The sequence below is a fragment of the Coloeus monedula genome, assembly GCF_965178545.1.
Source record: "Coloeus monedula genome assembly, chromosome: 6".
Taxonomy (NCBI): domain Eukaryota; kingdom Metazoa; phylum Chordata; class Aves; order Passeriformes; family Corvidae; genus Coloeus; species Coloeus monedula.
The window spans coordinates 24,806,166-24,827,084 of record NC_138786.1 but is presented as its reverse complement, the minus strand read 5'-3'; the positions used below and the strand labels follow the sequence as shown (position 1 = coordinate 24,827,084).

Sequence of the window (20,919 nt, the reverse complement as noted above, 5' to 3'; positions counted from 1 at the left end):
TAAAAAAAACAAACACAAAAATATCACCTAATTTCATTTCAGTAACTGCCAAAATTTTTGTATTCACATGTTAGCAAGGACAGCACACAGGAGGCAAATGCAATTGGGAGCATACACAACCACACAGTACACGATCAAAACCCCAAACCTCTTCTCTGAAGAAGTAAGTGTGAACTTTATCAGTAATCAAGTAAAACTCTGCCTATCCCATGAAAACTTTGGACCTTTTGTTTCAGTAGCTCCACTTGATGGCTCTTGTTTGATCTCTTTTGTTGCAGACCAACCGTTGTGTGTATGAAATCCAGAATTAAGAGACCCTTCTTGCAGTTCAGCCTTTCCTTCTGACTCCTTCACTGCATCATCTGCTTTTACATTATCTCCTTCAGCAGGCTGTCCCCCTTCGCTGTTATTTGTAGAGTTAGAGACTCTAGTCATTTTAATCTCCAGCTATTTGTATTTTTGTGGGTCTTCTCCCTAAAAATCTTAGCAGACAGGCTTCCTGAGGACTCCTTTAGTTTGCTCCTTGCTCAGGGACTACAGGAGACACTGCACTGCTGTGCTGGGAAGGATTATTTATAGAAAATCATTCCTCAAATATTTTCTTAATCATCTATCCTTTTAGCTGTGGAGAGGGCTGGGATTAAGGGAGTACTGGACGGGATACTGTGATATTTGCACCCATAAGGGAATGGGAGAAGCTGAGAGGGACAGGGAAATCTCTGTCAATTAGTTCTCCTTTCCAGATCCAGCTTGACTCTCACACTTCTAATTATAACTAAAAATTCATCAGCAATTTTGTGAAACTGGAACCTCTGTGCTCTTCAGGAAGAGGAATGAGAGATAGAGAAGTGGAGCATTACAAAGGAAAAGGTTGATTAAATATAGAATATAGAGATGGTTGACAGCCTCTTTCCTAGCACGGTCTTTTTAGCTGTAAGAGCGGTTGCAGAGAAGAGGTCAAAATTGTTCTGTCTTGGTTTTATCCTAGAAATACCATGGAGTCTCAAAACTCACCAATTGGCATGAAGGGTTGTGAGGCAGGGCTTGGCCGGGACATGCCAATAGAATTCACAGCATAAATCCGCATCTCATAAACTACTCCTTCAATCATTCGCTTGGCTTCATAGGTTAGCTCTTTTAAAAGGTCAAAGTTCAGTCTCATCCATCGATAGCTCTTCTTCTTCTTTCTCTCTAAAATATAGCCTGGAAAAAACAGCTGTTATGATGTAAAAGAACTGGAAATTGTTCTCTCACATGCAGGAAAAAAGAAAATCTTTTTAAGTGAAAGAGAAGTTTCCTTGAAATGTAGAAGATGAGGTATAGAGTTAAAAAATTAATTTTTTTCTTCTGTTCTCCTGTAGTTCACTAACCTTGACTAACAACATCAATCCCCCACAAAAAATTAATTGGAAGAACAGTTTGACAATTCTTTTTTTTTTTAATTATTGTTTTATCAAATAACTGATACTAGATCTCTGTGTTCTTTGCAAAGTAGTGGAAATGCAGAATGCTTCCCAGACAATGCAGATCTCAGCTTGCTTCATCCCCACAGTGAGTGAGATATGGCCACTCACTGTTTTTCCTGCTCTGATTTCCTTGGGAAGGAAAGCCAGCCTGTATGGTAACAGAGAACAAAGAGAGCCGGGTGCACTGCAGAGCGAATCTCTAGTACAGCTTAAGGTGTCACCTGTATGCCTGGAATCCATGTCTTAGCACTTCTCCGTCGCGCCCTCAACATCCATAGCCTTTCCAACGCTACCATGCTGTTTTCCAGAATGACTAAGTGAGGCTGGATTATCAGTATAAAGGATAAACTTCTCATTTCCCAAAACTGGGAATGGAATCTGTGATTCCTCATGCTTAATATGGAGGATGGTTGTATATCACATTGGAAACATACATGCCTGATATTTTCCAGCTGACCTGCTACAAGGGGCTACTGAACTGTTCCTTTCCATTCAACTATATTAAATTTCTGCCACTTCTCTGTGTTGCAGATAGCGTGACTGGGTGTGATCCACGTAGGCTTCTTTTAAACAAACTTTGCTATGAAAGCTACTCATCTTTTAACTACAGCATGAATAATCAGAGAATGCACTGAATAGTCATGTACACGTGCCATGTATTTGAGTGTATTGTATAGGTGTGTTTCTACCCAGTGACTACAGAGGTCTGTACAGATGTCCGTAGCAGTGGTCAGCTACAATAGTGTAAAGTCCATAGCAAGGACTTATGATTGGGCCATGCAGGGGAGTGATTCAGTCCCTGCTGCTCACCAAGGTCGTGGCTATCAAAGTTGCAAAAGTCCCTTTGGTACACCTGGGAACTATGATTCACACTTAAGGTGTCTCAAGGGATGAAGAGTATGACAGGCACATTTGATTTGCTGGCATGCTGTAGGCACAGACACCATGCATCAGCAGCCTTTCCTGTCAATGCCAAAGAGCATGGGAGTCTACAGAATGTTCTGGGAAAAGAGTAGTGAAAGTATCTTTAAGCTGACAGGTTGTATCATCACTTTAAATGCATAGAGATGTAATCCCAGCATGCTTGTTTTCAGTAGCTTTCAGAGTTAAATGCTGTAAGCAAAAACCTATGGTTCCTTTGGTCTGTTCCTGTTTTTTTCTCTCTTCAGCAGGGTCTATGAGGCTGAGAGAAGTTTCATCAACTCAGTTTCTGGGTGTTTTTTTGCCATTATAGATAAGCAGTGTTAAGCCCATAAGTGTCGAAATGAAGATATCTGCAGTTTAAAAAAACAGGCAAAAAGGAGGTAAAATGACAATACTGGTCGTACTGGTGACATTTGGTAAAGCAGATTATTTCCCCAAATGCACTGAATGTGTGAGAGTTAAAGATACTGTTTTAGTAATATAAAAAGCACACAAAACCCCAGGAAAGGTGAAGGGAAGATGGGGTGTGATTTCTTTTTTATATCTGTTGGATATAACTAATAAAGAGTGTATCTGACTGCCTACAATGCCATCTGTAACAATGTGAAGACAGATAAGAATGCATATGCCTTTTCCCCCCTGCCTTTTTAACTTGCTTTTAAAGCTCTGTTTGAATGGGTAGTGCTGCATCTCAGTTTTTCCTCTCCCCCTGCTGTAGGTGTTTTACTGGAGCTCTACCAGTAGTGCAGCCCTGTGCTAAGAAACCTCCTCAGGTGGTGAAAAGGGATTTTAGTGGGACATTAAAAAAATCCTTCTTTTGACAGTGAAAGCAAAGCAAAGAACTTTTCGAAATATGTGCCCTAAAATCTCTACAAAACAAAATCATGGGCTTTGTGTAGTCAATGAGGTGGGGGTTGCCTGTGCTAATGACACAGCTACTGGTAAATATCTTTGCACATAGTATTTTAAACTGCTGACTTCTTGCTTGCTTCCTGTCAGAATACATGAAACCACAAAGCACTGGCCCAGCAGTTCCTTATTTATTCCTGCACAGGTGAATTCTTTGACTTAAATGAGATAGATCTTGTGGAAATTAATGAAGTCCAAGCATCCAAAAGCAAATACAAACTCTCTCTTCCAGACGCTATTCAGGGGATTAAAAGAATTTTAGACATTTCTAGCCTTGGCATCTGCATGGGAGTCCATATAGCTTACAATGTATTTTTTTTCCAAAGAAACTCAAGCTCCAGAGATCTTTGTTAAACAAATTGCTAGATACGGACTCCAGAGGATTTTTCCCCTCTAAAATTAGTCAAGACCCTGCATTATTTTCTTTTTCTTCTGAGGATCAAAGAGTTCTATCTAAAACTCACCATGCACAGTGCAGAACTTAAAATGGTGTCAGTGATAATCTTGATTGTGCTGGCTCATTTCCTGCATCACGTGGTAACTGCACTCTAATTTTTAATACAGATTTTAAGGTCGCTAAAATGATTGAACTGTTTTTATGAAGTAGTATTATGAAGTAGTTTTCCTCAATAAAACTTGTATCGCATGAGTGCCTGAGATTGCAGATGTCTGGAGTTGATGACTGAGGTGGCCACAGATCTGTTTTGATATTCCTAGGTAAGTACAAAGTCCTGTTTACTGACCTAAAGTTTCAGTCTTGAATGAGAATACTTAGCTTTAGCTATTTTTCGTATCACCTTTTCGTGCTTCGTAACTTGTTTACTGAAATACTTCTCTGACTCAAATCGCACAGGCAGGGGGCACTCTCTCCTCAAAATTGGAGAGAGAGAACCTAGACCGGTTTGAAGGTTCAACGCATCAGAATAGCTCCTATCTGAGGGTCAGCCTTCCTTATGTCTAAACAAAGAGAACACTTCTGTGCCATTTCAAAGGAGCAGCAAAAAATATATGCAAAGCTGCAGGGGACTTCATGTTTTAGGACTCCTTACCAAGTACTGGTTGCCCACCATCATATTTAGGGGGTTGCCACTGCACAGTACAGTAATCTTCTCCAATGTTGCTGATTGTGGGAGCTTCTGGAGGGTCAGGAACATCTGAAGAAAGTGTGAGAATGAAAGAGAGGTGTTACTGTTTCAATTTCTTTATGCAAGTAAATTAAATATTTTTAACACTTTTTTTCTCTATGGTATCGATCTAGTGGTGTCCCCCAGGATCAGTGTTGGGCCCAGTCCTGTTTAATATCTTTATTGATGATCTAGATGAGGGTATTGAGTCTATCATTAGCAAATTCATGGATGACACCAAGTTGAGTCAGAGTGTCGATTTGCTGGAGGGCAGGAGGGTTCTGCAGAGGCACCAGGACAGGCTGGATCATGGGCCAAGGCCAATGGCATAAGGTTCAACAAGATCAAGTGCTGGGTGCTGCACTTTGGCCACAATAAGCCCCTACAGCAATACAGGCTGCAGGAAGAGTGGCTGGAAAATGGTTCAGTGGAAAAGAACCTGGGGGTGCTGGTAAACAGCATCTGGCCATGATCCAGTGTGTGTGTCCAGGTGGCCAAGGAGGCCAATGGCATCCTGGTCTGTATCAGCACTAGTGTGGCCAGCAGGACCAGGGTGGTGATTGACCCCCTGTACTTGGCACTGGTGAGGCCAAACCTCGAACCCTGTGCCCAGTTTTGGGCCCCTCCCTACAAGGAGGACACCAAGGTGCTGGAGCACATCCAGAGAAGGGCAATGATGCTGGTGAAGGGTCTGGAGCACAAGTCTCAGGAGGAGCAGCTGAGGGAGCTGGGGGTGTTTAGCCTGGGGAAAAAGAGGCTCTGGGCTGACCTTATTGCTCTCTACTACTCCCTGAAACTCTACAACTACCTGAGGGTATAGCCAGGTGGGTTTTGGCATCTTCTCCCAGGCAGCCAGCAACAGGATGAAAGGACACAGGCTTAAGCTGCACCAGGGGAGGTTTAGGTTAGACATTGGGAAGAAATTCTTCATAGAAAGGGTGATTAGATTTTGGAATGGGCAGCCAAGGGAGTCACCATCCCTGGAGGTGTTTATGTAAAGACTGATGTGGCAGTCAGTGCCTGGTCTAGTTGACATGGTGGTGTTCGGCCATAGGTCGGACTTAATGATAGCAGAAATATTTTCCAAACAAGTTTATTCTGTGATTCTGGGATACAGCTTTGTCAGACAGCAACAATAGGTACAACCAGAATGTATTAACTTAATCTAAAGGGAAACCTGCTCTTTGATGCTTCTTTGTTAGGTTGGTTTCCTTTAAATACCATTGAGTATTCAGCTCCCTTTTTCTTCCCAGACATAATACAATTTTTGCAAAAATGTAAGGTAATGAGGTAATTCTATTCTGTAAGATGAGGCTTGCTCCAGGGTTTCCTATTTTCTCTGGAATAAACTTTATAAAATACAATGACTGCATGTCTCACATATTATGTCACATTGGAGATATTCATAGTAAATATCGCAATTTAGTGTTTATAAAAGATGGAAGGAAACTTAGTGTTTACCAAGCAATTCTAAATTTTAATACTGTAGGTAAAAGTAATTTTCTTTTATCATTTCTAATTTGCTTATAACTTGTCCTTTGTTATGTATGCCAGAAAATTAAATATTATGAAAAATTTGTCAAATTTACGGCCTCAGAATCATATTCCTCCCAGGCCTTTTGTGACTCATTGAAGAGTCTTTCAATCTGTTTATCTTTGGTCAGATACATTATGTTTCTTTATTCCATTAACTGTTTACTGCTTATAGAATGAAGAAATCTCTGCTTAAAAACATAATCTACAACAAAATGACTAGAAACTTTTCTGATCTCAGACAAGCATGAAGCATATACTTAAGAATGGAATGTCATCCATAAAATGATAGGATCACCTGAAACAGGAAATACATGGATTACTGCTGGCAGTTGTTCCCTTAACTTTTCACACAGAAGGCAACTACCTCTGAAAAAACACTCCTGCCAGATTTATGATTGATAATATTCCTCTCTTTAGGATCCTTTCCCATTTTTCTAAACCTAAAGTCAGAACCTGAATCAGTTTTAGAGAAGGGTGAGTTTCTGCAAACTCAAGATTCTTTCATGCTTTGGTTGTTTCTTTCCTTCACTTACCAATAACTTTGACTGTGATATCGGCCTTATCTTCTCCAACTGGATTCTTAAGTATAACTCTGTACACTCCCTCATCCTCCTTTTCTGCCCCTTCAATGATGAAGACACAATGATCTTCATGCATCTCCACACGGACTCTGCCTTCAGATTCAAACAGGAGCTGTGGGCAGTGAAAATGACAGATAAAATCATTGCAAGTTGTGCCAGAGACAGCCTGATGAATCTGTGTGTAAGCTGGTGAAAATAAATCATTGAATATTATAATAATTATTGAAAAGCTATAACATTTTTCAAATTCTATTTGTATGTAGAAGAGAGACAATACAGACTGGTTGGCTCACAAAAATAACACCTGGGAAAACTGGTTCTGAAAGTCGGCAGGTTGTTGAGATTCACCACTAGTTACACAAACCCAGTTATGTTTCAAAGAAGTTACTAAGTACCTCCAGAAATTCTTCCTTGGGATAGCTGCTAGCATATCACTCCAAAGAGTTTCATGGATAACAATTGGTTATTGTATAAATTAAAGTAAGTTTCTTGTAAATGTTAATGGCATCAGTGTGATTTCTGCCACTCAATGTCATAAAGGGAAACTTTCCACTTTTTTGCTAAAATATAAACAAAATGTCCACAATTTAGTTGTACATATGTAATACACTCCTTTCTTCCTTACATATCTTTAGATTTAGAACAGGAACCATTAGAAAGAATACATATCCAAATAGTGACTAGTACAGCACGATCCTAATCCTGAGAATGGTTTATTGCTGTATAATATGAGAAAAATATTCTTTATCAAGAGAAAAGTTATTTATGTGAAAAATGGAAGTTGCTGCAAAGTGAGTCCTGTTTCACTGCTTTATAGTCCATCCACTCTCTTGACCCATTGTCATCTTTCCATGTGTCCTGTAAGATTTTGTCCTAGTTATTATTGAAGCTTACAGGTTACTGAGGGAAAAAAATGGCAAGTAAATTTAAAAGAGTTTTCAAATAACTGCTTTGATTCCTTGTAACCCAGCCACCATGTGATGGTGATTAGAAAGATTTTCTCAATCAGCTTCCTACTCTAAAATTGCTCACCAAGTCTCTTGTGCCCAGCAGGTGTCTGGCAATTATTGCTGTGCGGCAGGAGAGTGGGCCTGATGTGCTATTTGAGTCACCATTTTTAATATCTACTGACTTAAATTTTATTTCTTTTGAATATGACCTTTTATCTGGAAAACACTAAGCACTTCTGTGTGATTGCATAAATAATAAGGAACATACCTTATTATCAGTATTTAAATCACTGCTGTTTTCTGAGGGAGTCATGGAATCATCCTTGTTTCGAAGGAGGTCGTTTCTCTAGATAAGCAAAGAAACCACAGAAAGTCAGCTAAGGCTGAGCACAGCAGTAAGGCTGTTTCAGCAAGATAGAGAGGAGTTTTTTAGGGGGATTGAATATGGAGGTGTGAGAAAAGCAAAGTGAGGCAGCAAGACCTGGGAAGAAAATCTACCAAAACCAAAGTAAAAAGCAGGAAAGGAAAAAGATGTATCAGAATGCAGTGAATCAAGGGAAGGATAAGTCAGCAAAAGCAAACTTGCAGCTTAACAAAGGAAGAAGCATGACATTCCTGCAGTATTGTTATAACTGGTTGTGAACCTGTCTGTGTCCTCTGGTACTAGCTACTCAATATGCCTAAGTACAAAAATAAGGATTACTTCTCTCTGTAACCATGGGAAAGTAAATTGATGTGAATATTTTAACACTTAGAAATACAGGCGGGTCTGTAACACTCATTGAACTGCATCTTTTGAGGCTGTCCTACTCTTTGTTTAGAATTTCATTAGTAAGTATATATTACACATCCTTCAGTCAAGACTGGCTGCTTTTCCTCATATGTTGAGACCTCACACCTCAGAAGTAACACTGTATAGAGGACTCTAGGGTCATTTTATCAGAGAAACTTCTCTATAGAAGAGTCAATTTCTTGTTTTTTTTCTTATTTGTTTCCATACTAATTCCGCATTGTAGATAAAATGTCCTGAGTGCTATTAAATATGCTAACCTGAACAAGAATGAGGCACAATCATGAAGAATAGGAGATTGGGGGAATTAACATAATTGGCAATATCATTTTTTCTATATCTATACATATGGAAGTGTAATTATGCTGTAGAATGTTATGCAAAATATTTCTGGTTTGTGCTAGTTATAGCTCAAGAGCCCACAGATGGTGAGGGGTGGGGATATTTTAAGATATCCAGAAAGGAAGCTCACTTAACATTTTAAGTCTAACTTCTAAATTCTTTCTCTGATGTTTTGTAATTGCTTTGATAAGGTAAATAGCAAGTGTCCTCTGTTTTTATTATACCAAATTCAGTGTTATGCCACTAGTCTGCTAGGATGACGTTTTCCTCACAGATTGTAGAATCCTTGATAAAGATTAAAAAAAAGAAGCTGCCACCCCCAGAATATGTTCCTTCTATCAGGTGAAGGTGGTGGGGATGACTCATAATTTATTTATTTTTCCCTGAGGTAGGAAGAGAATAAATGTGTATGGTATCCTTCTATCTGCATGTACATATATTTACTCATATATACTCAGCCCCTTCTTTTGGACTAAAAAACAGGGAACAGTTCAAAAAAAGGAACAGTTCAGGATGAATCACAAAACCAGATAAGTCCCAAGCAGCTGCAGTGCAGGTATTTAGTTTCTGTTCCTGAGGTTTAAAAACATAAAATTGAAAGGAAGATGAAAATACTTGTATATAACGATAAACCAAAGCAAGGTTTGAGAAGGAAAAACAAATTTGCTGTTGTGACTTGCCTCAGACACTGTGTCAGGTTGCACATTACCTTGTTTACTTTCTGCCAGATGACAGTGGGTGTTGGATCTCCTGACACAGGAACATCCAATCTCAGTTTGTTCCCAGCCACCACGACAATAGTGTCAGGGGATTGGCCCAGGCAGTCAAGGTGTATTTTAGGGGGTTCTATAGTAAAGGTAGAGAAAATAAGTTTTAAATATGGTTTGAGTAATCTGAATGAAAAAAGAAAAGAATATCCATGCATTAAATTAAAAATGAAAAATTATACTGCTTACTTTGCTATTGAAAACATTCTTACTTACATATAAATAATGACTGCTGTTCTTACCTTCTCTTGGTACAAAATCTATCTTGACCTCTGGAGGGGAAAAAAAAAAGAGGAGACAGGGAAGGAGAAATAGATCAGAAAACAGAATTTACATAGCATCTGCACCCACAAAATAATTTAAAAATTGATTGAAACTTGATAAGGCATATTAATCAGCAGATTTATACAATAAATTAAAAAACAGGCTCTGTAAAACAATGTGATAATGGTAATGCAAAATAACAAGGAAAAGCAATGTGCCTATATTGAGGTATCAGAAAAGAGATCTTTCTCTTTCCTGGTATAACCATGATTAATATCACCATTTTATCCCTCTGGAATTCCCATTACACCTTCTAAGATAGCTTACCCAAAAACTGAAGCTTGGCAGAAAGGTTGTAAGCAAATCCTTGGGGAATGAAGGAATAATCAGCCTCGTCCTCTGGTGTTACATCCTCAATAGTTAGCTTATGGATTCTGGAAACATGAACAAATATATTCCACTCCCTTCCTTACCTCTCCAGGAGAAACAGGGCTACCTCAAGAGACAAGGTGCAGGCTATAGGACATTGACAGAAATTATTATTTCTTCTTCCCTTGCCATGACACAAGTGAACAACCACCAGGGCCGTAGACTGCTCTGCTTTCAGTATTAAAGCAAATCCACCTCAGCACATTCTCAATGAATGGATTTTTTTTTGTCAAGGTAGATGCAAAGACTAGTTTGAAGAGAGGAAGCAGTTTCCTTGCTCTAGTCCAGTCCTTTACTGTTTTAAGGGCAATTGTAACACTGCTGACTGGTTTGATTTGATCAGATTGTGACAACAATAAACTTTGACTGAACAAACGTAAAAGTGATGCTCCATCCCTGTATTATTTTAAATTCAAAACAGAATACAGAAAAGAGTACCAAGAAAGACTTCACCTAGCATTTAATGCTGAATCTTCTTGGTCTCCGTTTCCAGTAGTAGCTGGACTTCTAGGAAACTTGAGCACAGAATTACACAACAGTATATGTTAATATAAACACTAAGTTTTCTCTAGGGTTTACTCACGTCTCATCTAAACACTACTGTTAATTTTAAAGTTATCAACAATATGTTTTCTACATTGTTTGAATACCCAAACACCATGCAATCCTAATGAAAACTAAGGTTTACTTTTGCTGATGTATCACTGAAACCATACCTGTAAAATGCACCAACTTGGAAAGACTGCACACATACTAAACCAAGTCTGTCACCAAACGTTGGTTGCAGATGAAAAGCTTTTGAACTTTTTACCTTTGAGCTGGAGCCAGGAAAAAGTCTTACTTTATTCTGCTGTCCCCTGAGATAACAATTCTTATGGATTGCAATGCACTACCCAAGCCTGTACCTGCTTTCTGAAACAAGACTAACCTGCCGATGTGGGAGATCTTTATCCTCTCGTCTGGGATCACCTCCTTTCCGTTTTTCAACCAGATTCCTTTCACGTTTTCATCAGAAACTTCACACTTGAAGACTGCCTGGTCACGTGCCTTGACTGTCAGGTCCGCAATGCTCTGATAAACTTCCAGCTTTTTCTCTGATATCGTGAGAATAATCGATACACACATAAAAAATCAGAACAGCTCTGTAAGTAGATGGTGTGGATTTACTGAGTAGAAGAGGCAAGGGCTGAGCAAGCTGTTTATGGAAGGAGGAAATATGAAGGGAAATACACGGCATGCAAGGCTTTAACAGGACTGATAACTAAGCACCTGTTGTTATCAGGGTATCTGTTATATCCGGCACGCAGGTCTGAGTTCTCCTCAAGACCAGTTATCGACCCCTATGCCCCTTATTGCATTTTCTTTTTCCCTGTCAGGAGGATTATGCTACCACTGTGCACTATCTGGAGAAGGTTACCTTCAGCCTGTTCTCATTTTTCAGCTTCTCTGGTTCTGTGACATTCCCTGTGCCTACCTTGCACAATCAGTTCAGCAACTGATACCCCACCATTGGTCTTCACGGTGTAGTGCCCACTGTCCTCCTTGGTTGACTCATTAATAATTAGATACTGTTTTTTCCCATCTTTCTTGAATCGGTATTTAAAAGTTTCTTCTCGTGTCAGTTCAATTCCATCCTTTTCCCTGAAATACCAAATAGTATTGAGTCATTTTTGGTATGGTTGAAAGAGGAGAGTAAGAATCATCTCAGTGTCACTAGAGAGTGGAAGATAAGGTGAATCCAATCTTTGTAGCATTTCAAGTTAGCAAAAAAGAGATTGTTGCACAAGTGTAAGTGGAACCAGAATGCCTCTATCTTGACCATTAATTTTCCCTAGGTATTTGACTTCTGGTTCAAGAGAATTCACCACAAAGTATTACTTGATTTTTTTTCTATTTATATGCTATAGTTAAACATAAAAGTGAGTTAAATGCTGTAGAAGATTTAGGGATGAAAACACACTTCACCGGCAGGGAATTTACTGTCTTAAAAACTGCCATAAAGTAAATGAGACTTGATGGGATATTACTTACAAGTCTTAATTTTCCTGATATGAAATATAATTGGTATAAATCCATGGTTTGTGGGCATCAGTAAAAGAAGAAAATTTTAGGATGTATTCAAATGAATGTGTAATTTGAATTTGGTAGCTCTTTCCATTCAAGGATGCCACAGTATATTTAAGACTTTACTAAATTAAGCTTCACCATCCAGCCCAGGAGGAAATTTAATTATTGTAATTTCCAATTGTCATGAGGGGAAATGTGCAGGGAGGATTCACACTGTTTAATCAAGGTCATACAAAATTACATAAAATGTTTTAGGGGTTTCCTGTTCCTAATCCTAAATAACATAAACAGGCTACAAGAAAATAACTTGTAATTTCTTCAGTTTACTAATTTTGTAGTTACATTTTTTATTATTACTTGAATATATTTCTATTATATTACTTGAATACTGCTGCAGTTTGTAAATGAAAAGGGTTTTCTCTTTGATAGTCACACGGAAAAACAAATAGAAAATATGTATGATTCTAATAGAGTAAAAATATTCTTTCTACTTTTTTGTCATTTCCTTTATTTGTGATTTATTTGTGACCAGGGACTCAGTGACTATTCAGCTTAACAAATGAGCTTCCAGAATACAAATTGAAATGCTACTTGGGACTCATTAAAATACTATAGCTCTAATTTCTAAGTAGATGTATGCAAGAAAACCTTTTACCTCTGTTAGAGCCTGCTAAAGTAAATCACAAGATCAAAACTTTAGGCAGAGACAAGAATCGTAGAGCTTGTGACTTAGATGTACCTGATGCAACCTCATTTCAGAACACCTACAGGTTACTGCCTCATAACTGTTTGTTACTGTGCAGCTCACTGGAACTTATGGTTGGTTTAGTGAAGGACTGGCCTCCAGAACAGCGATGGTGAGGGAGGAAACAGAGGATGCCTTTAACAACCACTTGAAACACAATGCTTACTATTCTTGTCAGGGTAATGTTTCCTTTTGTTTCCTCTTCATCCCTCTTCAGACAAGAGTCTGAGGCAACATGTAAGATGATCTCCTAAGGCTGGTGTTCTGATTCATGCAAATTATTTCTGGAACAAGTGCTACAATGCAATGCATAAACCTTTCCTGAATTGCTGAGAATGGACTGTAATCCCAAAGTTCAGCATGCTGCTGTTACTAAATGCTGCTGTTACTAAATGTTACTACATGCCAAGCACATGTACTGTGGCTAAAGTTCTGGAGCTGAACTTTTAAATTTATTTTTCTGTGATCTATTTTGATGCATGACTCATGCAAAATATCTGAATGTTCTATTCACGCATTGGTAAGAAAGAGTTCTCTTGAAATCTTGTCTAAGTGATGAAAATAGGCTATTTGTAATGACTCATGTCTTAAATCTCTGGGAAGGGAATACTATCTTTAACTTGTGTTTGTTTTACTGACTAGCACATTGCTGGTCCTGTGTATGAGTAGAGTGTTTGCAGAGGGATGTAGTGACAAATAGAGACTGTAAACCTCAAAAAGGACTCCCAGATATCATTTGGCTTGAAATAATACACTGCTGCTGTGAAAAGCAGAAAGCCTCTCTAAGGTAAGGCCTTTTCTTTGGCAATTGGAACTATAAAGTAGAAGAATCTGTTGATATTAAAGCGCAAGTGAAGCATTATCTAGAATCATAGAAGTGTTGGCTTAAAGAACACCATGGATCATTGGTCCAGCCTCACATGTGAAGCAGAACTAGTGCAGTAATAGGTAGGTCAGCTGTGGTTTAGTCTTTCCAAGTCCTGAACATCTGCAAGATCAAATATCTGTTCTCGAGTTTATCACTTAATGCCTCTTTGTCTGGAAATGCTTTCCTATTTCCTGTTTGGATTCTAAGGATTAATTGGTTAATGTCTTCTGAGATATCACTGATGTAGGTACTATGTGATAATTTGGACACACAGATTTATTGCTATAAATATACATTACTGTGGTTTGTTTTGATTTGGAGCTGATAAGATGGTCCATCCAGCATTCAGAGATGGAAAAATTAGATCAAACTATGTACTTTATTACATTTTTTTCTTCAAGAATTATCTTATTTCCAAGACCATCTGAAATTTAGAAAAAACCTGTTCCATAGTACTGCAAGAGTTGTAATAATGTGAAACCTTTCTGGGTGATCTTTATTTTCTGATTTCTCTGACGAGACCCCCATAATGAATTCTCCAAGCCCTAGTCTGATGGCCATGCCTCACCCTTATTTCTGTCTTGTGCAAGTCACATAATTGTCTTTGTTCATGTGCTTGTGGTTTTACATCCTGGGTTTAAAGAGTGTAAGAGCTATAACAGGTGCTCTGAGTTAGTGCCTGTTACTTGGCTTAAACTGCTGAGCATTTCCCTAATGAGCCATAAAACTGGAACTCTTTCTCCACACTGTGTTTCAAGTTTTCCCTGGACACTTCTCTCCGCTGTTCAAAATGTTCCCTTCTGTTGCCAAAGAGCATTGACAGAGTCTCACATAACAAAACCAGTAAAATACAGTGTGAATGTCTAACTGCTCAGTTTTCCATCACAATGATTTGATGAGTTTCTCTGACCACTTGCTGCATTTCAGACTGAGACAGCTGCTGGTTTGCCCTTGTCACATCAAATGCCCATCCCACAGATAACAGCTCTGCAAGACGTATGGGAGTTGTTCAAAGGCACAGGATCAAAGTGTGGCAGCTGCACTGTGTTCTGAGAGGGACAGATCTGGTTGTCCCCATCTCTTGTGACCAGGCATCTGCAAGCAGCTCCTGAACGAGAGAATGTGTGTAACTCTGCTTGCGGCTTTAATAGTGTAACGCACATGCTGTACTAGCTCTTGCACTCCATTTAAATTCCCAGTTCCTTCCTTTGGGATAGCAGATCATTAGTTGGCACTTTCCAGGAATGTCATGGGCATTGTGGGAATGCTTGATAACCATGTGCCTGAAGCTGTTAACAAGCACAAGGGAATTTCATCTGGTAGAGAAATGAAGTGAGAATAGTGTGCATGAGACATGGTATATAAACCCTGCTTGTCATGTCTGCCCAAGCAGCATGAACCTTCCAGCTTCTGCTCGGCTGGAATGCCCAAGAAAACAGGCTCTATGGTCTAAATGTTTATCACCTTAATCTGTCTTGCTGCATAAGCATAATGACCAGCTTTGCAGGATCACCAGAGCAGATGTGTTCCCTCTGTGTCACAAGAGACAATTAGCATTTTACCTAAGAAAAAATGCTTTAGAAACCCAAACAGCTCACTGCAGTTGAGAAGACCAGAAGATTTCAAAAAGTACAGCAAACTCGTCACAGTACAGATCTCATTAGTCTGGGCAGTAGTTAGACATTACTGAAGTGTAAACACTGAGCAAGAAACTCTAGAGACACTAAAAAATATCTATATTTAATCTGGATTTTTGTGTCATATTTTTGTCTCTCAGTTCCTCCTCAATGTTTGACATATAGGAGGAGGAACAATCTTTTCCTGAAAACAATTATGTAGGATGCATTCTCCCTTTTTTTTCCCACACCTGCTATATTCCATGGAGGAAGATGGTTTCATGTTGGGTTGGTTTGGTTTGGTTTGGTTTTTTCTTCTATTCCCTTACCATTTCACAGTAGCTCCTTCCTCAGACACTTCACACTCAAACTCCACTCTCTCTCCAACCATCACCATCTGGTCCTCCAGCGGGTGAGTGATCAGGATTGGAGGTTCTAGAAATAGAAAGAATTTTTTATTAAAACAGTATTCTGAAAGGCTGGAGACCAGAGGTAGATTTCACCACTCTCTACTCCACAGGAAGAGTCCCTGGACAAATAAATGGTGGTGCTTTCTGTGTTTGAAATTAAAATTTACTATGCCAGATCACCTTATCAGAATTTTCAAATGATGTTTTTCATGAGTTGGAATAAAAATACAGGATTAAACAGTTTTCCTATATATTCTGAAATTCTTAACAGGAGGCATTACTTTTCTGTACTATTTGATCTGCTTGTAGAGCCTGGGACACATGTTTATCTTGAGTGGAATCAAATTTTTAAAGGAAGTCTCTAGCCCTATTGTTGAGATGTAAATAAGTTTCCAAATGAGATTTAATGGTATCTATCACTGTGCTGCTTTCCTGTGCTTTCCTGGTTGCTGTTACAGGCAAAATTTTCCTCCATTTAACTGTAAGAAAACTATCTACTTCAATAGATCTCAGAATTTGTTAATATGTTTGAGAATTTCCTTTCCTGCAAGATCAATCTGAGAGTAGAGGAGATGACAGTAATTCAATGCTAAATATTAGGGGAGATCTCTTTCCTTTTGCTACCATTGCTCACCTTTTACAAATAATTCTGTGAAGCTCTTCTCATCCCCTACCACACATTCGTATGCTGCATCGTCGGCCAGGGAGCAGTGGTTTATGGTCAGTATTCTCTTATTCCCAACAGCCTCAAAAATATATCTGAAAAGACAATCTAAATGTAATTATCAGGGAAAAACCCTTTTGGACCCAGCCACTGTCTTCTCCTGCCTGGAAGAGAAAAAGATTCCTACTCTTTTTCTGACATCAATGGCAAGATTTGTAAGGACAAATCCTGGGGAACAGCAGCAGTGTTTGAAAAACTAGCATAGGAAATTATGGGGGATCTTCCTCCAAGTGTGAGATCTACAAACTCCTGTGAACGGTGTTGGATGTGTTCTAACATCTAGCATGACTACCATTAAAAATGGCTTCAGCACAAAATCACTGGAAATTGGTTTTACAAACAAGTTGCACTGAAGTATATCCCAGATCAGGACAAAGTACATTTGAACCCTGGATATACACATAAAGAGCAGAACAGAATCTCAGGACTTACTTGCTAAGTAGGTAGATGGAAGCATCCAGTTCCACATGTAGATATGTAGAGCAGAGGGAAGAGAAAAGAAAAAGTTATGACAACAGCAAACTGACCCTGAGCCATAGTACTACATAGATTCTTTCTCAGCTCCTATTTCTCAGTTGATGCTTTTCCTTCTAAGAAAAGCTAGCTTTTTTGCTGTGTCCAAGCTGTAACTCATTCCTTTTCAGATTTCTCATATTTCTAGTTTACCTGCCGCTCACTTGGATCTCCTGTCCATTCTTCAGCCATTTCACGTCAGCATCTGGATTGGCAACTTCAACCATTAATTTAATCTTTTGCCCTTTGTCTACTTGGTAAGCTGGATCCAGTTTCTTGAGGAATGCTATGATGAAGAAGGATAAAAAAAAAAAATCTTTGTGATTTTTATACTTGTTTTTTTCATTCTGGGTCATGCAACAAATCTTTATTCCCTTTCATGTTGTTTACCATCATCTTAAACCTTCCCCACATTCTGCATCCCTGTTTGAATTTTTACTATTTCTGTCTGTTCTTCATCCTGTGCCGTTTTCTATTTTTCCTTAACACAGTATGACAAGCATGTGTTACAAACCAAAATAAGCAAAGTAGAATATTCTAAATAAGATGTGAATAGGTACATCAACACATCTTAAATAGAATTACATCTGCCTATGTAGGAAAATTATACTTGGTCCTCTCAGTACTGATGAATAGCAGTTTGCCTTCTCTGTTTTAGAATTTAAAAAAAAAAAAAAATCAGTTATGATTAGGCAATTAATACTTCACAGGACTAGAAAAGGCTCAAGAATTCCAAATGTATCATACCAATGAAAATTAAATTCTTTAAATATATCACTGTTGCCTGACATACTGACTAGTTGGGGTGGAGGGCGAGTAGAGGATGTTGTTTTATGCTCAGGGAAATATAAGGGGCCAAGCTTGTAAAACTGGTGAAGTGAGCGTGTTTAGTACATCCAGTTTCAGAGCAAGGTGTCTCAGAGTATTGGGCATAGCTGCAATCTTTGATAATCAGCATTTCATATGTAAAGACTGGGTAATAACTGGAACAGGAAATTACTCTTTCTCATGGTCTTGTGTCTGCTACTGTTCAGCTGATGTTAATATTTGAAAAACTCCCAAAAAAGAAGATATGAACACTATATTTGGAAGAAACATATCTCCCCAACCTGTGCTTTTTTTCTCTTCCTTCTTTATGCGTTTGAGGCGTTTCAGCATCCCACGCAAATCTGTGATACCATACTGAAAAGCAATTTTCTCGTATTCCGTAGGAGGAGCTTTCCTCAGGATATCCCAGACATCAACATCAGATTGTGATTCAGATTTTCCTTCACCTCTGCAGAAAGGGATTAGAGTCTCTGAGTGCTTATATTAAGAGTATTTAAAGAAAGCTATAGGGTTGGCAGCTACATAGTGCCTTGATGAAGCCATTTAAAAAAGGAATAATCAACACTCTAATTTTTTACTATATTATTACATAAAATAATGAAATAAAACTGGTGACTAGTTCTAGCTTTATGTTTATATATATGGTGATTAAAATTGAATTCTGTCCTGAAGGGTTTATTTCTAACAAAACTAATAAAATTTAGCTTCCTTTAATGATGGGTAATGGAAGCATAAGGAGATTTATTTTCTTGTCGTGGTCCATGCACAAAACATGGACCATGGCAAAACAAGGAACTGAATTGATATGCTGGCAACACCTCAGAAAAAAGGCACTTGGTTTATGTAAATAAGAGACATAACCTTTTCCACTCAGGACATTTTTTATCTTCACTAAAAAGAATCACAGATTATTAAGACTTTTATCATCTATTGTAAAGAAAATTGTTGTCTGTAGTAATCTGTAAAACATAAGGAGACTGGTGAGTAGTGGCAAACAAAACAGTATTTACAATGAGCTACTTGTTTTGTATTTTAACCGAAGAACTAGTGGTTATGGAAGAATTAATGTTTGGTTTAGTAAAACTATGGGAAAATTTGGCTGTCTGGCCTTGGGAGAGGCGTTCTTTATCTGCCATCATATTTTTTATTTGAAAGATCATAAATAGAAAAAGAAATTACCGTGACCTTACCGATTTGCAGAGCGCAGGAAGCTGCTGTACTCCAGAATGACGCAGAGAACCGTTTGGAAAAACGTGCAGCATCCCAATGGGCAGGAAAAAGGGCATCATGGGTTAGTACAAAAGAGCCATGAATGTCATCTTCCCCCCTAGCAGAACGTGCCTGTGCTTCAGCAGCAGGGAGATGAAGGAACTCATGCAAATGCTCTGAAATAGGCTTAAGGGAAATACTGATCCATATTGAAATCAAACTCACTCCCACACTTTGTACACTTCCACTGTGGGATTTATATTATAAGTGCAAGAACTTCTGTTTATTCCTATTTATGGCTGATCACCTTCCAGGGAAACAAGTAACTCTGCTTCGCCCTGTCATCGTGGCATTTTTGCCTGTAATAGTTTGCATTTTGATAAATAGAGAAATGATGGAAGAAGTAACATTTTACTAAAAAGTTCTTAGTAGAAGTAACTTCCTGTGGCTGTTTCTGATTATCACTGCGACCAAGCAGATTCCAGTGCAGCACAACACACCCTTATAATGAAATCATGTTCAGTGGTAAACCCCAACAAGAAGACAAGTTATGCAACAGGTGATGCAGAGAAAAGTGGAATGCTATTGGGTGTATTTGTATTTTTTGCAGGAAAATAACAGTCCAATTAGTCTGTGGGAAATATTACTACTTAATAGTACTACTGTAGTCAGTCCACACAGCAGATATAACCAAACATTTTTGGTACTCCTTTTATTATTGCTTGTAATGGGAGCACTATGTTTATTAAAGTGCTGCAATTGGAAAAGGTTGGAATTTCCATCACCCCTGTAGCTCTTGAACAGAAAGGAAGCAAGAGAAGAGGATTTCAGCTCTGTGAGATTGAGCTGAAATATGGTATGCAGTATCTCATCTCTTCAAAGTGGTTTAGCACTCCCTAAGCCCTCACTAGCACTCACTGAATTGATAGCAGTAGCTGAAGTTTGGAGTGCCTATGATAAGTGCAGCATACTGGGTATTTGCTTTGCCATAACAGTGCATCAACATCATCCACAAATTTTACCAGGGTTCCTCTTCTATATACCTATCATTTAGTTTGAGGCTGCTACAAATAGTTTTTAGTTTTGCTTAGCAGGAGACAGGAAAACTGAACTGATTTGCCACATAGATCAAGGTTTTTTTAATGTAAGCAGTTCTTGGGCTTGTTGCCCTGATCATACCAGGGAGTGACCGTCAAATATTTCTAAATACATGTAAATTAAAATAGATCTTTAAGTACTAAATACTAAGTGCTATATAAAACCAAGGGCATATAATATTTCTAATATGTGTTTAATTCTTTGTACTAGTACAGTTAAACTTCTGTGGAGAAACAGTATCTTAAAAAAATATAAAAACATAGGAAATAAGAAAGACTTAAGAAATTCAAATATTAACATCTTCCTTAAGACATTATATAAATATTGGTAGTTTTTCTGTCTATCTGCCTACTTACAGGCTTGTCTGCATATACACACTTTGTATCTGAAAATTTACAGGTAGGACTATTTCATGGAGATTTCAAAAATGCTTAGTGTGAGTTATTTTTAAGTACATAAAGAGAAAAATCTTCCAATTTCAAAGGAATTCCACAATCTAATATCTCTCACTACTGAGAAGACTTCTCTGGTTTTTGCTTTAGCTTTTCCATTACTCAGTGTCATCCCATTGTCTTATCTGACAATCCTGTTCTGGTGTATGCAATATAAGAAATTTGAACATAAGAAAGAATATAGTCTCTTCCCTGGAAATACTAATATTTTTTAATTAAAAGAAAAGGCTTGTGAGTTTCATGCAAAATGGGACTAAAAGCTAGAGGTTGTAATTTCTGTTTAACTGAGTTCTCAAATTGAGAAAAA

General features: G+C 38.3%; 1 protein-coding gene across 1 annotated transcript in view; it reads right to left on the bottom strand.

Moving 5' to 3' along the window:
- Positions 1–20,919, bottom strand: part of MYBPC3 (myosin binding protein C3) — a gene marked incomplete at both ends in the record, with an annotated part of 59,285 nt that overhangs the window by 17,900 nt on the left and 20,466 nt on the right. Inside the window, 13 exons of the mRNA XM_082283452.1 lie at positions 1,015–1,203; positions 4,349–4,453; positions 6,493–6,652; positions 7,759–7,836; positions 9,332–9,468; positions 9,632–9,661; positions 9,981–10,087; positions 11,011–11,176; positions 11,557–11,723; positions 15,708–15,813; positions 16,423–16,547; positions 17,179–17,311; positions 18,135–18,301. Of these exons, the coding sequence (XP_082139578.1) occupies positions 1,015–1,203; positions 4,349–4,453; positions 6,493–6,652; positions 7,759–7,836; positions 9,332–9,468; positions 9,632–9,661; positions 9,981–10,087; positions 11,011–11,176; positions 11,557–11,723; positions 15,708–15,813; positions 16,423–16,547; positions 17,179–17,311; positions 18,135–18,301 (1,670 nt within the window). The remainder of the gene's footprint in view (positions 1–1,014; positions 1,204–4,348; positions 4,454–6,492; positions 6,653–7,758; positions 7,837–9,331; positions 9,469–9,631; positions 9,662–9,980; positions 10,088–11,010; positions 11,177–11,556; positions 11,724–15,707; positions 15,814–16,422; positions 16,548–17,178; positions 17,312–18,134; positions 18,302–20,919) is intronic.